The 17,054-nt window shown below is 43.4% G+C and overlaps 1 protein-coding gene across 3 annotated transcripts in view; it reads left to right on the top strand.

Moving 5' to 3' along the window:
• The window catches only part of PAK4 (p21 (RAC1) activated kinase 4), a 32,896-nt gene extending 25,836 nt beyond the window's left edge, over window positions 1–7,060 (top strand). For all 3 annotated transcript variants that reach the window (XM_075186808.1, XM_075186807.1, XM_075186805.1), the window contains exons 7-9: window positions 70–195; window positions 285–419; window positions 4,750–7,060. In XM_075186808.1, the coding sequence (XP_075042909.1) occupies window positions 70–195; window positions 285–419; window positions 4,750–4,905 (417 nt within the window). In that variant the 3' untranslated portion in view covers window positions 4,906–7,060. The remainder of the gene's footprint in view (window positions 1–69; window positions 196–284; window positions 420–4,749) is intronic.
• The last annotated feature ends 9,994 nt before the right edge of the window (window positions 7,061–17,054 follow it).

Here is a 17,054-nt window from a genome sequence, read left to right as displayed (position 1 = left end):
GATGTAGATCTATATATTGCTACTATGCCTTGACATAGAATGGTTGTAACCAGTCTCTCCTTTCTGCAGGTGAAGCTGTCAGACTTTGGGTTCTGCGCCCAGGTCAATAAGGAGGTTCCTCGTCGTAAATCCCTGGTGGGAACACCATACTGGATGGCCCCAGAGCTCATCTCCAGGTTACCCTATGGACCAGAGGTGAGGCGTTGCTCTTGGCTTGGTGGTTAGGGGGTTGTACTGATGGACTCCATGGTCTTAATGTCACTGCCTCATTTTTTTTTCTTCAGGTGGATATTTGGTCTTTGGGTATCATGGTGATAGAGATGGTGGATGGAGAACCTCCCTACTTCAATGAGCCTCCGCTAAAGGCCATGAAGATGATTAGGGACAATATGCCACCGAAACTGAAAAACGTGCAGAAGGTGAGACCATTTGTTTTAGTCACATGGTGCCGGCGACCATATTGCTATTTATGTGAAAGAAAGCAAAGAAATACCTTTGTGTACCAGGCAGTACAGAGGAGTCTTGCTGAACGACGAGTGGTGTGCTACTGACCCCTGCTGGTCCTTGTCCTTGTGACGGGGAACCATAACACACACTCTGTATAGAGCACTGAGCATGGGACATCATTACCAGGAGGTGGGAGATTCCCTGATTCTAGTAAGACACAGGGAGGACCCTATCGCTACAGTATGTGTTATGTTGGCTTAGATGTCAGTAATATAATGTTGTGTGTAAACACATGCTGATTCTGTTAAAATGAAGAAACCCACATATACACACAATTAGTGTATAACATAACACCCCGCGTAATCTTGTATAAAGTAATCATATTGGTTATCAGGGGCGCACGGAGGATTGTCGGGGGGGGGGGTGGGGGTGTTTCCCCCCGCCGACCCAAAAAACCGAGAGACAGCAGCTCCGTTTCGCCAGCGCTGTCCTATACAGCAGCCGCGGCGCTGTCTAAGAAGCGTCCGCGGCGGTGCTGTATACAATACAGCACCGCCGCGGACGCTTCTATGACAGCGCCGCCGCTGCTGTATAGGACAGTGGCCACATAGTTAGCGCAGGGGGGGGTTTCTAGAGACTCAGAAATCCCCCATGCGTGCGCCACTGGTTATGTATATCAATGTCACAAGTTATATTGCATTATTCCTGTAATATCCAAATTTAAGGGACAGGAACCCAGTGATTTGATTCCTTCCAATCTGATCGCTTTCATTGTTGGAGTAATGCCAGATAACCCGGTGACCTCACTGTCATTTATCCAGTACGCTCTAGAACACGATGGCTAGAATCTGATTGGTTGCAATGGGCAACACCTTCACTTTTAAGAAGGTTTATTAAATCTACCCCATATCCTATATATTGGACCTGGGTCTTGTTTCTTTGTGTTGCTGTACACCAGGATCCAAGTTCCTTATGGATTTTCAGCTAAGCAGCCTTCACATTAACTGATGGTGCATTAGTTGCATTGAGAAGCAAGCTTTGGGGAACACACTCTTTCATCAGGTTTAGATATAGTATAGAAACAAATTCCTCTATAAAGGTGTTGTGGGGTGGCTCAGATCCAGGGTAAACTGGGTGTGATTGCAGCTATCAATTGCTTATTAGTCCACAAACTAAGCATGTCCTATTATTTCTTATAGCGGCTGTAAATTGATCAACTTCAGGTTTGTGAGATAGCCATGGGCCCTGTTACATCATGTGATGCCTCCTTGTCAGCCTTAGTGACACTTCTCCATAAATAGAATTTAGATAGAATTTCTTTTATATTAATGGCTAGAGAAAAAATTTGCTAGAGCCATCATAATTCTGCCCACAGTTACTTTTAAGACAATTATCACAACTTCAGCAATATATACCCCCAAAATATACTCTTCTACTTATTTCAGAACACTTATGTGTTCCAGAAAATAGGTATATATATTATATTATTGATTTAATTGTTTTTTGCTTTTATTTGTTTATTACCGATTTCTTTCTTTTTTTAACTGGAGGAGCATTTCTCCTATTGTCAGCACTATTAGATTCATGGTGGTCTAGGTGTGATAGCAGCTCCTGTATCTCCACAAGTGGTTCAGTATAAGCCGGCTGTGTGCAATATATTGCTGGTCATCTGCAGCACTGGGCTAAGCAAGCTTCAAGTGGCTGCAGTAGAGTAGTTGTCTTGACCCCTACTTGGACATTGCGAGGTAGTCATGGATATGTCCACACCATGAAAGGTAATGCACTCAGGGGCAAACGCAGGATTTTTAAGGGCGCAGCAGCTCCATTTTGGCAATGCTGTACTGTACAGCAGCCGCAGCGCTGTCAAAAAAGGGTCCGCGGCAGTGCTGTATTGTACTACAATACCGCCGCAGACGCTTCTGTGACAGCGCCGTGGCTGCTGTATAGTACAGTGCTGCTGTGTAAGTGCAATGTTTAGTGCCCGTTTGGGGAGGGGTTTCTGGAGAACCAGAAACCCCCCCCTGCCTGTGCCCCTGGCATTTGTTGTGAGACACTATGCTGATTGCATTAATGCCATGAAAATATAAAGGATGAAGACAATGAGACGTTCTTGGCCAGGAGCTTGAGGATAAGTGAGTAAGAGAGCCCAGGATGGCGACAAGGCCAGGAGTGGCAGCTCCCCCTCCACCCTCAGTAGCGCGCTCCTTAATGCCTCTGTTCTGCCAGACAGTTCTGAATGCGAAATGAGTAACAATGATGTCCAGAAGCCAAGTAGAACTGAGTCCGAAAACACAGGAACATAAACATTTGTGGGGTCGCGGGTTATTTAATCTGTATTTTAAATTAAGGATGAGTTTGAAGGTGAGGGAACGCTATGAGAGTATTAGCTTGTTGCGGCCTGAACCCTTAATCAGGTCCTGCATGGAGCCATCATTATTTATTTCTAGCAATAAGGATTGGGTGGGGAACCGGTTAACAAAACGTTTGTCTCAATTCCCTGTGAAAATGTGAAGATGAGAGAAGCTTAGATCTAACCTTGGGACCTAATCCAAGTCCCTACTGAAAACCCGGCTTAAACTCTACATACAACTGCTTAGGTGTCTCCCCGAATTTTTAATCCGTCTCCCTTGACTAAAGCAGACTGCATAGAAGGGTCCTCGAGGAACGCTCCTTTCACCAGTGCGTTTCATGCTCTTCCTAATACTGGGCTCTCCTCCTCTGTATACAATGACTGTATTCATAGGAGAGTAGATTTACATAAGCTACGTCACTGCCCTTTAGCTGTACAATTGAGATGATGAGCTCACACAGGGGCTGGTGCAGTGTTCAGATCATAACAAAACATTCCTGTGCTGATGTGATTTGTGATCCCATCTTCTGATTGCACAACTGCACCGGTTACATAACTGCTAGGAGGGGGTGACACGTGTGTACACGTGTTTATATGATAGAGATGTTAGTCATTGGCGCTGTGAGCAGGTCAGACATGATTCTTCAGCAGTATTAGAATACCAACATGTAAACTTATGGATATTAGTTACACAACCTGTTCCATTTTGCAGCTCAGTTTGCCAAAGTCTGCAACTAGTCCAAGAAGATATTCTCAATCTAATTTACACGTAATCTAACATATAAGCAGAATGTATAGGGCTTGTGCCTTCCTGAGTTATCTATATCTATTTCCCCGCTGACATAGTGGGCTGATGTGCCCCCTCTAAAATGCAGTTCTCCCTTTTTTTTTTTTCTTTTTTTACATTTTGGTTGGGGTCCACATCAATTCTATGAACTCGCTTTGCGACCCTTTTTACTACAAATTAACAATACTATTGTTAAATATAGCAATTAAATTACATTATTCATGAAAAGGTTAAATAATTAGAAACTTGAACTCGTGTACAAATGAATAGTATTGCAGCTCATATTGGTAATCCTTATTGGCTGTTAGTATAATAGTAGTACACGTCATGTGACTTTTATGACAAGTATTCTACAGGTAACTGAACTAAAGGAGGCGTTGCTGATAGCAGCCAATCAAATGCTGCTATTTCTCTGATATAGTTTAGACAAGTTGGATGTGTGATGATGTTTTATATAGAGGTGAGTTTGATACCATAATCTTCCTGCTGTTGGGTCCCTGCTCTTTATACTATCTAACTCTGTGCTTTCCAGCTAGCTTTCATCCCTCTCCTCACATAATGACTGCCCCTGTGATATCCAGCTCTGCCCTCACACAAGCAAGTAGGCCGCTGTCTCCCAACAAGGTCGGCACATATATGTCCTGAAATACTCTGTGCTACTTAAACATTACAATCTGATTGGCTACAGGTGTTTCTATATCGGTCCACTCCAACACTACGGACGTCTTGGACGTTCAGGAGATGTAGAGTGAACAGACCCCGGCTAATTACAACTTAAAAATGAATGCAAAGTCTGATTGGTCACTATGAGGAACACCTCCTTTTATATAGTTATCAGTGGAACAGTTTCCATAAATCTCCCCCATTGTGTAGAACGGATCATAGGAGACAGCCTGGAGGATTGATCTCTGTAGGTTTGGGAACTGCTGCTTTAAAATGTTTTCAGCCAATCCTGCCTGAAGACTGTATATTTTGATGGCACTGTCCTCCGGTACTATGGAAAACACCATAAGTGTTAGTAAGGGGGAAAGATTGACATTATGGCCTTTTTTATTCAGTAATTCCATGTTAATTCAACAATTATCAATATAGATGTCCTGTTGTGTGGGGTAATAGTTCTGGATTTATTTACACTGACCTCATTTGTTCTGTGTCTCTTCTTTAGATATCTCCCTTACTAAAGGGATTTGTTGACCGGCTCCTAGTGAGAGAGCCAAGCCAGCGAGCCACTGCTAACGAGCTTCTGAAGCATCCTTTCTTGACCAAGGCTGGGCCCCCATCATGCATCGTTCCACTGATGAGACAGAACCGCATGAGATGAACAGCGGATACAGGGAGACTTCTCTCCCCTCACACAGACTACCAAAGACTGACAAAGTTTGGGGAGCGAGTAGACTGTTATGGCAAATCCACCCCAGTATTGTACCAGGAACCCTGGATAAAAACTACTGACCGACATCTCTCCCAGAACCTCCTCCAGGTCTTCATCTCATCTACTGCTCCCTGAGAGGACTTGTCTGCAGCGTCTCTCTCTGTCCAAGGTAACACTAAACATCTCGCCAACTTTTAGAGCGCTCAGGTAATTTATTTGTAACAATGCACAAAATACAGGAACTTGTGACATGGAGAGAAATCCAGAAACATGTGGACCCGGTAATCTGCTGTGTTCAACTTGGACAAACGTTATTTTTGGAAAGTCCTTGGACAGATATGAGACATGCTCCTATTCATTACCTGGGACTTAACACTGGAAAACAGACGTACTTATACTGTGGTCGGGGGACAACTGGAATTCTGTAGGACGGGAGGTGACTTCAGTCCAGGAAATGCGACTCATATTTCTTGTGTACTTACAGGGAGCTGTTACTAGTTGAACCCCATTATTTTGTTACTTTTATCACACGTGACATTCTTGAGTTAATGGCTACTCATTCTTACATTTTGTTATTGTTCTTGGGGGGGCAAAGGGAGTTCGAGGTCTCAGAAAAGTGACTGTCCCTAGTCCTTCGTAAAATTTCTTGACGGTTTGCACTGCACAGCGCAGTTTGTTTAGACGCGCGTATCCAGAAGACATAAACGATGACCCGGTTAGAACACTAAAAATAAGTCCCACCTATAAACCGTGTGGGTAGCCTCAGCAGGCCGGTTATTGGTAGGTTTTTATCAGATTTGTCTTATCCCTCAGACTTGTGCTTTGTATGTGTATGAAGAATTCAGAATTGCACCATTACCCCAGAACTGGAGCTTACTGCTTGCCTATAGACCAGATCTGATCACACTTACTACTTCATGATACTTATTTACTGACCCCGACACACCGCAAACCACCGAAGACGGCATAATTACGTTCTGTAACCTTGCAAGCTATCGACGTACCATCTAACATTGCAAGCCTTAGTCTTACTTAGTGATCATTGCTTCCCAGACCTTCGCAAGTTTTAAAAATTGCAATATTTAAAGCCAAGACCCCCTGATGCACTTAGGAGTATGTGTATGAAGTGTTTCCCAGTTCATCTCCCAACATACAGTGTGGTAACACTACAAATCTACTTTATAGAGTATAAATATCCTAACAAGTTATAGATGCTGTGTACTTGTATATATGGAGACTGTGTTGTACACATGCCCTATAGAGTTATAGCTTATATAAAGGATTAATACATAACTCACTCATGCTGTTTATGCTTTGGGCATAGCTCTCATGTTACCCCCCTAATTCACCATCCTCTCTGTGTTGAGCATTGAACACTTGGAGCTGCAGATGATTACAGTAGACACAGGTTTAAACTGGAGGCGAATGAAGTTCTCTTTGTGGGTTTCAGACAACTTGGGATCTCCTATAGGTTCAAGGACAATGTTGCGTTTTCTATACAACTGTAATAGATTTATTTTGGAAATGTCTAATTTTTCTCCCAATCCATGTGCAATGTATATCGGCTTCTATGTATGGGATATTTAGGTTAAGCATTCAGTATAGGAGAGGAGGTATCCATTACAATCAATAGTGCCTTACTGCATTTTTTGTTTTCCATCTTCATCATCACACAGCCCATTCAAATGACAATCACGGACCGTTCGCTGAGAATAAAACCATAAATCGAGCAATATTTATAGCGCTGGGAGATCGCTGACCTCCCCTCTGTCCCCAGCCCCCCTATCCTTCCACGAGTGACTACTGGTTATAGTTTTTATATATAAATATATATTTATAAAGTGTATGTTTTTGAAACACTGCGGAATTCCTGCATTTTGATCTGGAGACAGAAATATGCTGTGACGTTGAGGGACTTGATAAAAGGAACTCTGCTTTTTCATTTGATTTGTACAAATAAATTCAACTGTATTTTGCATCTCTTTGGTTTTAACAGAGCTGAAATAGATTAACTACTAGTTTTACAAATACAATTTTGGACATAAAAAATTGTCTGCCTTTTTTTTTTTAAAAAAAAATGTAATAAAAAAATTATGTTACTGTACTTGTGTGAAGGTGTCTATGCACAGAGCGATCCGTACATGCACACGCGTGGTCGGGCCTGAAATACGTGACTGTTGATGCTGATCAGGGGTTACTGGTTGTATGCGGTCATAGTCTGGTCACACAGTCTGATACAGTCGTCGTCCAACCACATTTATCAGATATCATGTGGTCGGTGGTCACTGGTTCCTAGTGAATTGATGGGCTGCAGTTTTATGAACATTGCTGCTGCAGTGTGTGATTTTACATTCCGATGAAAGCATCCCCACAGGGCCGGAACGTGGCATTGTTGGATCCCATAGCAAAATTAGGAGGGAGGAATTTTATTACGCATGTGCCGACCGACACGAATGCTAGTGGAGCAGAGCGGGGTCCTCTAGAGGGTTGGCCAGCATTTATTAGCAGTCAACATCATAGGCAAACCGAGGAAAGGGGGGGCTGGGTTCTAGTGCCTGGAAACCCTCCTCCAAACCTGGGGCACTGTATAATTGAGGTGGCTGGACCCTGCCCCCGCTTCACACGGCTCTGCTTGAAAAGGGAGAGCTGCGTGCACCTAACAGTAGTGCACGCAGCATTGCCCGTGTATATTCTGGGGATGGGAGGAGTTGGAGAGCAGCCAAGCACTGTCTAATATTACAGCCACACTCCCATGCATGCTGGTCACGCCCACTGGTGGCGTGGTGTGAAAACCCCCCCTCTACAAATCCTGCCTTTGCCCCTGAACATAGAACTGTCCCCACATTAGTGACGGTGAGTAGGTATGATTTCAAGTATTCAATTGCAAATGACTTTTGATGTACGGCATAAACCCAGTGAAGCTCTTGGACTGTAGAGTCTTGTACAGAGGAAACGTATGCGATTTATTTGTGCTGAGCTACCCATAGCATCAAACTTGCTTATCTGTATGGTGTCCTAGGAGCTTCCTGTTCTTGTTTTGTTCAAGGACTAAGAATTAAACAATCACTTGGACAAGACACAGATCTGTGTCACACTCATCCCTGTCTAAGTGGAGGAAGTGAGCCACTCTTGTAAATCTATCTGATGGAATGTCTGTGCTAATTGGCCTGCTATGTTAATTATACACTGTAACAGCTTGATGCCGTAATTGCATACAGCATATCCGCATTGTCTTGGGTATGCCACTGTCCTGTTCACGCGTGGTCCCGAGTGGTGGACGCTTGTGACAGAGCTCTCTGTTTCGGCCTAAGTGGCTCAGTGAAAGTTCCCAGTGAGCCAATTGTCCTGTGGCATAATACATATTGGAAGAAACCAGGGTGAATCGTCCAGTGAATGACTAGTAGCATCATCATTAATATGTCTATTTTTGGTTTAAAGATTGAATAGTTAGATTTGTACAACCAAAAGCAGAAGTGTTGTAGAAATGACCAGCAAACGACCACACAAGTACGATGTATAAACAGTGATCAACTTCCATAGATGGAGTATTCAATATAAAACGGAGAATGTTTATTCACTGGTAATGATCTATCATCCGGAATACTTGTGACTTTGTGTTTTCCAGATAACTGATTTTTACTTAATTGGAAGCGCCATGCCTGAATAATACTAAATTAGATTTAAAAATAACTCCTGACTTCACACAGACTCTGCTTTTTGCCCTCCACAATAAATTGCTGAGCAGCGCTCATCTTAGTGACGGTAGATGGAAATTGATATTTATTTCTGTGTGCGAAAACTGAGCAGCGTCAGCATTTATCCTGCCTGTTTCTCTGAACTTTGTAGATTCTTATTGTTAATTATTTTATAAGGCGCCACAAGTTGTGCAACGAAGTACAATGGCGTAGAGCAAGAAAAGAGACATGGAGAACAACAGGCAAAGAAACGCATTGCAAGCTTAACAGCTGCTACAACATGAGAGCGAGAGGGATAAAGACATAGGACGGTGTATAGTGGGTTACTCAGCATATGCAGGAGGTGAGGACAAGGAAACCATCATCATCAGGTATTTATATAGCGCCACTAATTCCGCAGCGCTGTACAGAGAACTCATTCACATCAGTCCCTGCCCCGTTGGAGCTTAGTCTAAATTCCCTAACATACACAGAGAGACAGACTGACTAAGGTCAATTTGGTAGCAGCCAATTAACCTACTAGTATGTTTTTGGAGTGTGGGAGGAAATCGGAGCACCAGGAGGAAACCCACGCAAAAACGGGGAGAACATATAAACTCCACACAGATAAGGCCATGGTTGGGAATTGAACTCATGACCCCAGTGCTGTGAGGCAGGAGTGCTAACCACTAAGCCACCGTGCTGCCCTTAAAAGCAACATTGGAGGTCAAGGTGGGAGCAGACATCAGGAAGGGCGTTACTCGCGAAAGCTTATGATCTAGAAGTATGGGGCAAAGGTGATACAGTGGGAGGATGTGAGTGTAGGGTGGGTGGGTGGGCCGGCCAGAGGAGGAATTAGGAAGCAGGCTGGCAAGCTGGGATGAACAGGCGAGTTTTGAGGGAGCATTTGAAGCAGTGAACCATCTAGGACAGTGTTGGCTAACCTGTGACACTCCAGGTGTTGTGAAACTACAAGTCCCAGCATACCCTTCCAGCAATAAGCTGCTATATATTGGCAAAGCATGCTGGGACTTGTAGTTTCAAAAAACACCTGGCGTGTCACAGGTTAGCCAACACTGCTCTAGGAGAAGTCTTGGAGGTGGGAGTTCAATGTGGTCAGCAATGAGAAGTTGAGACCTTTTGTTATTGTTAGAGTGGATAGGGCGGGAGGGAGCGTGGCATGAGAGGAGGGATTGGTAGAGAGGGGAAGCAGAGCAGCGAGAGAGAAACATCAATCTTGCCCTGCGACGTTGAGGATGCATTGGCGAGGAGAGAAAGAAGTGGAAAGGAGGTAACTAGAGTAGTAGCAGTGATAAGTACATCATATTCAAGGAGATAAAAAGAACAATAAAATGACGTTATGTACAACTTGCTTTACGCTGAGATCCAAGCTCTACAGCTGGACAGTGACAAACAGACATGTTCCTCAACCGTTGGGCCATAGAGTGTATCCGTGGTCTGCTAAGTGACTAATGTCAAGAGGTTCCCAAAGTATCATGTGCAACAAATGATGGTCTGTATAGGAACTTTAAAGTCCCCATTGTATTTAAAGAGCAAAGATACAAAACAAATATAGGGTGTAAACAGCCAAAAGTCGCTTTAAGATCAGATGGGGAGCATTTGTGTATAGGTATAAATCCACCTATAGACTCCTAGTCATTGATTTATCTATTTGCTATGGAGATTAAGGTCTAATCTCTCTACCCCACAAACATGTGCACACGCTATAGGGTCTATTTCAGAAAGTGATTAACCTACGTGTGTTCTTTTTGAACGGTGGAAGGAACCTGGAGCCGCCCAGTGGATGCACACGGAAAACATGGAGAGAACATACAAACTTCACACAGAAAGTTCCCTGGTCAGAATACAACCAATAACTTTGTGAAAACTGAGCCTCCAGGAAAACCACAAATAAAATAATGAAGAACAAAATACATTTATACAGACTTATGCAGTGGGAGGATATCATATGGAAAACAGTATGGGGCACATACACTGAAAATCAGGTTTTTCTTGCTTACTAATGGGATGTAATCTTGTTCCAAATTACAACTATGATCTTAGAAACCTGACAAGTCTTTGGAGCACTCACTGGTGTCTACTAATGATCACATAGCATAAAATAATGGACAATATATTGCACATTGACAGATTTTTATTGATCCAAGTTAATGGATCAGTTTCCTATATATCCTGTAGATGTACTATGTGGAATCCAACTACCTTCTCCACAACCATCCAGTTTCCCCAACTTCACCCTCACCTCATACTCTTTGTCCAATGCTCATTCCCAGTCTACAGTAAGCGACCTTGTACCAGTCATCCTGGGCCTCGTACCATGCCCATTTTGAGGTATGGCTTATTGGCTGCGTTCATATGATTAGACAGTCATGACTATTCCAGTTTGTCCATATCCCTGCATGGTCAGGGTGTTCACTGGAGATTTTCAGAAGATAAATGTTCTGTGTGTACTTCAAATAAACACTCAATAAGAAGATTAAGTGCTACCTCTAAATGAAAATGGAAGGACTGATTTAAAGTTGGACGTGTGTTTCTCATGGGAATAAATTGACATATTTCCGTACTGTGCATGCACACAAACAAATGCATATGCTATATCCGTATATACATTTTTTGCAGACCATTGACTGGACGTTCCCTTACGCCTGGAGAGGCAGAAGAATCACTGGCTGGGATGGGCATGTAATTGTGGCGGAATTAGACGCAGACGCAGATACTGGAGAGATGGTGATGGCTGTCGGTAGTACTGTCTAGTTCAGTGTTGGCTAACCTGTGACACTCCAGGTGTTGTGAAACTACAAGTCCCAACATGCTTTGCCAATAAATAGCAGCTTATTGCTGGAAGGGTATGCTGGGACTTGTAGTTTCACAACACCTGGAGTGTCACAGGTTACCCAAAAACTGGTCTAGTTGCTCATTTTTGCGTATTGACCCCACCAACTGCTTAAATCATTAGCATTGTGGCTATATTGTATCAAGCTCATACTTGCCAATTGCGTCATTTTGGCCCCGCGAAAACGTAATTTATGCCGCGGGGGGCGGGGCCAAAATGCCGCGATGGGCCTCGTCCCGCCCCCCAAACGACGCGATTCTCTGTGAAATCCAGGATACGGGAGAAATGCCAACTCGCCCGGGAGACTGACCCGAATTTTGGGAGTCTTCCGGACATTCCGGGAGAGTTGGCAAGTATGATCAAGTTGCAATTGTCTGTTCACATTACTTGACATTTCAGTTTGGACTTCTGCAGGATTAAAAGATTCCTATTGATTTTAAATAGCTAAACAACATATATGGACGTGTTTGTATTTAGTTACATTTTATATGGAAATGTTTGCGTTTATTAACTATTAATACACATATCTTGTGTACAATAGGACTTTAGTATTTCCTACTAACACTGTCTGCGCTATCGTGGGACATAGAGATGTGGTTTGACAGCGTTCATAGGGGGAATTCAAAAAGCCACAACGTGTCTCGTGGTTCTTCCAGAGACACTTCGAGGCGGAGATTTCAGAAAAAATGAGCAAAGATTTTTATTGTAATTGCCAACAATGTGCGCAGACTCCTTTCTCTCCTTTGCCCCTCACATTCTCTCTCTTGCTAAATCCTGCCGCTTCCAGCTGCGCAACATCGCACGCATGCGGCCCTTCCTCTCCCAGGTTGCCACCAAATCTCTTATTCACTCTCTGATCATCTCCCGCTTGGACTACTGCAACCTTCTTCTTACTGGCCTCCCCCACTCTCCTCTTGCTCACCTTCGATCTGTACTTAACACAGCCGCTAGGATTATCTTCCTTTCTCGCCACTCTTCTTCTGTCTCCCCCCTCTACCAAGCCCTTCACTGGCTCCCCTTCCCCTACAGAATCCTGTTCAAGCTCCTCACACTCACATACAAGGCCCTCTCCAACTCCACTGCTCCCTATATCTCCAACCTCATCTCTATTCACACTCCATCCCACCCTCTCTGTTCCCCCTTCTCTCCCTCTCACCCCTGTGTCTCTCTGTCTGTCTACCCCTCCCCTTAGATTGTACACTGCCTTGAGCAGGGCCATCTCTCCTCCTGTTTCCACCACTTCCTCGAGGGCATTCTGCCCTTTGACCCCTCTCGCTTCTCTTCTCACCCCTCTGGGGCTCTTTCTGTCATCCGTGCCCTTCCTCTTGGGCTCCGGCGTATGCGGATCTTCCCCTCCCCCTGCCCCTCTCTCTAGCTGTGCTTTGAGCTTACTGAGTTAATGTACTTATTGTTAACTGTACCGTGCTGTCTCACCTCGTATTGTAATCGTTTGCCCCTGTACGGTGCTACGAAGACTTAGTGGCGCCCTATAAATAAAAATGAATAATAATAATAATAATAATAGGGAACAATTAAAGATCAATAGAGTCTAAAGCACACCAGGTAAAGTATAGGTACTGGATGATGACTGTATAGTACCGGATCAGCCTGTTTATCTGCAGGTGTGCTTTATAGAAAACTAATAATAACAGATAAATATTTTCTGGGTGATTGCTGTGCTGAGAATGGATCAGGTAATGGACAATTTGTGTAGAAAAACAACTTGCTGAGATCTACGTTGGAGAACATCAAGCTCAGTGGAAGGTCAAAGAAAGGAAAAAAACTAAACACAATGATGAGACTATAAAGAGAAGGAATGCAGAAAGTTTGGTTGCATCTCAGTCGCTGCTGTTGTTAGTAATACAAGCAAGGGACTCTTTTTCTGCTCATACAAGTTACCAGTTATATCTGTGTACGTTTTTCAGGAGTAGATCAGTCCTGAAGAGAGTGAGGAAGTGATTGTGGAGGGAGATATTTTCCTACACAGAGCAGGCATCCTGTCTGAAATACTATTACAGACCCCACAGCCATTCTGAAATGGGTTATAAGACAACAGCTAGCACATATGTGAAATAGCTCTATTTCTGTCAAAGTACGGTAAACTGCTTCTTAACATGAGGCTTGTATTTTTAGATGTAATGGCCTTTTAATGGCTCTTGTGAAATGTAGTTTAAACCAACTCAGAAGCACAATGAGCATGGTGGATAGTAGGTCGCACAGAACTTATCAAAGGTATCTCAGCTGGTGCTTTGCACTAAATATTAAGCTGGGTACACACTACAGAATTTTCCACCAACTTTTTATGCCGATCGATTTTACATCTGATCGATGGTCCGATCGCTCAGTCCATGGACTGCATATGCACTAGCCTTGGTTTAGACGATAAAGGGAAGAGCGGCCGTCCCGTTTGGGACTTTTTACCGCCATGTTGTTGTGAGCAATGATTTTAACTTTGTACTCACTGAAGCGTTATTTGCGGGGCATGTAACGATATACCAAAGACATTAACTATAGTGAAATCTCTGCCCCTTTATGCTAACACCCAAAGCCGCATAAAAAGAGAAGGCAACACTGTCTCTTCATTCATTCCTATAAAATAGAAATTTATTACCATACATAAAATTTAGAAAAAACATTTAACTGGTAAATGCAATGCAATAATTATTCCCTAATAATAAAATCCCTTCGTGTATAATGGAACGCTCCTCCGGGTCGAGGAAGTATTGGAGGATTGACGTGGATCGGTTGGAAGTTTATACACACTACACAACAGAAAGGAGATTGGAATGAAAATATTAAACGGTACGACCAATCAAATGAGGCGACAGTCGTCCATTTGGGCAGACTTTCGACCATCGTGTCACTACACACACTGACCCGAGTTTCGAATGAGCGGTCGTATGTCGGCTGGTTGAGACGATTATTGGACAAAAACCCTGTAGTGTGTACCCAGCTAAAGATATGCCAGTGTCCTACAGCTGTTACCTGGTAATTCTTCAGGAATTCATCTCTTAGAAGAGGTTGGATTGCCCTCGATTGGCTATGGTAATTACAAGTGCTTATCGTAATTACAGTGTGTGCTGTGCATTCCAAATATTTATCATGATCTGCTTTGTATGCACAATGCTGTCACACCTTCAGTCCATAACATTGTGGAAGTATGTGGAGTGCACCACTGGAGAAGATCCGTGCCTATGGACAGCCCTGTGGAATCTGCTGTCGCTGGATCATTCATTATGTCGCCTAGGCTCCCAGCTATGGCCCAGTGAGCACTGGGGGGCCCAGATTAACCAATTTTATGTGTTTTTTTGATAAACGGAGGGGAGACAGGGGGCTCAAGCCAGTATCTAGCCTAGGACCCCATGGGGTCTTATTCAGACTCTGGTTGTCACTGACACAGCTGTACAAAAATAAACAATAAATTGCAAATAATTCAAATGGGGGTTACAGTCATGGCCAAAAGTTTTGTGAATGACACAAATATTATTAGTTTTTATGATGGCAATTTTCATATCCACCAGAATGTCATGAAGAGTGATCAGATGAATTGCATTAATTTCAAAGTCCCTCTTTGCCATGACAAGGAACTTTATCCCAAAAACAACATTTCCACTGCATTTCAGCCCTGCCACAAAAGGACCAGCTGACATCAGGTCAGTGATTCTCTTGTTAACACAGGTGAGAGTGTTGATGAGGACAAGGCTGAAGATCACTCTGTCATGCTGATTGAGTAAGAATAACAGACTGGAAGCTTTAAAAGGAGGGTGGTGCTTGAAATCATTCTTCTTCTTCTGTTAACCATGGTTACCTGCAAGGAAACACGTGCAGTCATCATTGCTTTGCACAAAGGTCTTCTCAGGCAAGGATATTGCTGCTAGTAAGATTGCATCTTAATAAATCATTTATCGGATCATCAAGAACTTCAAGGAGAGAGGTTCAATAGTTGTATAGAAGGCTTCAGGGTACCCAAGAAAATCCAGCAAGCGCCAGGACTGTCTTCTAAAGTTGATTCAGCTGTGGGATTGGGGCACCACCAGTGCAGAGTTTGCTCAGGAATGGCAGCAGGCAGGTGTGAGTGCATCTGCACGCACAGTGAGGCGAAGACATTTGGAGGATGGCCTGGTGTCAAGAAGGCCAGCAAAGAAGCCACTTATTTCCAGGAAAAACATCAGGAACAGACTGATATTCTGCAAAAGGTACAGGGATTGGACTGCTGAGGACTGCAGTAAAGTAATTTTCTCTGAATCCCCTTTCAGATTGTTTGGGGCATCTGGAAAAATGCTTGTCCAGAAAAGGAAAGATGAGCGCTAACATCAGTCCTGTGTCATGCCAACAGTAAAGCATCCTGAGACCATTCATGTGTGGGGTTGCTTCTCAGCCAAGGGAGTGGTCAGCCAAGGAAGTGGGCTTACTCACAATTTTCTCTAAGAACACAGCCATGAATAAAGAATGGTACCAAAACATCCTCCAACAGAAACTTCTCCCAACCATCCAAGAACAGTTTGGTGATGAACAATGCCTTATTCAGCATGATGGAGCACCTTGCCATAAGGCAAACGTGATAACTAAGTGGCTTGGGGATCAAAACATGTAGATTTTTGGTTTATGGCCAGGATACTCCCCAGACTTTAATCCCATTGAGAATTTGTGGTCAATCCTTAAGAGGCGGGTGGACAAACAAAAACCCACAAATTCTGACAAACTCCGAGCATTGATTAGGCAAGAATAAGCGGCCATCAGTCAGTATGTGGCCCAGAAGTTGATTGACAGCATGCCAGGGCGAATCGCAGAGGTCTTCAAAAAGAAGGGTCAACACTACAAATATTAACTTTTTGCATAAACTTAATGTAATTGTCAATAAAAGCCTTTGACACTTATGAAATGCTTGTAATTTTACTTCAGTATACCATAGCAACATCTGACAAAAAGGTCTAAAAACACTGAAGCAGCAAACTTTGTAAAAAAACAATATTTATGTCATTCTCAAAACTTTTGGCCATGACTGTACCTGCACATTGCTCTTTATCTAAGATCTGGAAGATACACTGTGTATGACTGGCTATTGTATGGCTGTTATGCAGGTTACTGTGTCTATGCCTGGCCCTGATATATAAGGACTCAGAGAAAAGACCAGCTACTATGAACGTAAGTGAGTCACCAGGGAGGGGACACAAACTACAATCACTGGAACTACAAACACAGGTTACACCTTCCTTTATATAGCTGCAAAGAACTCCTCAAACATTCCTTTATAAAGAGATTGGACTATCACAAGTACAGTACGCAGATAACCCATAGAGAAGCCTAACCTTTCACTGTAATGTGGTAACCTCTGCTCAGATTATAATATGTCTTCATTTCCGAAACGTCTGATGTCTCAATCAGGCAGCTATTGCCCACATCAGTTATTTTGTCACATCCAGGTTTGCACCATGGTGCATTGTCCCACTAGTATAATGTCAGTGCTCTATGATTGACATACACCTCAGATGCTGCAAGAGTAAAGCCTTAATGTGCGGGACAGGTCTATGAGATGCCTATGACAGCACACCTGGAGAATCAGTCAGGTC

This window comes from Mixophyes fleayi, chromosome 9, assembly GCF_038048845.1.
Source record: "Mixophyes fleayi isolate aMixFle1 chromosome 9, aMixFle1.hap1, whole genome shotgun sequence".
NCBI classification, from domain to species: Eukaryota; Metazoa; Chordata; class Amphibia; order Anura; family Limnodynastidae; genus Mixophyes; species Mixophyes fleayi.
Note: the sequence above shows the minus strand (reverse complement) of the source record. Positions and strands in the feature narration are given on the sequence as shown.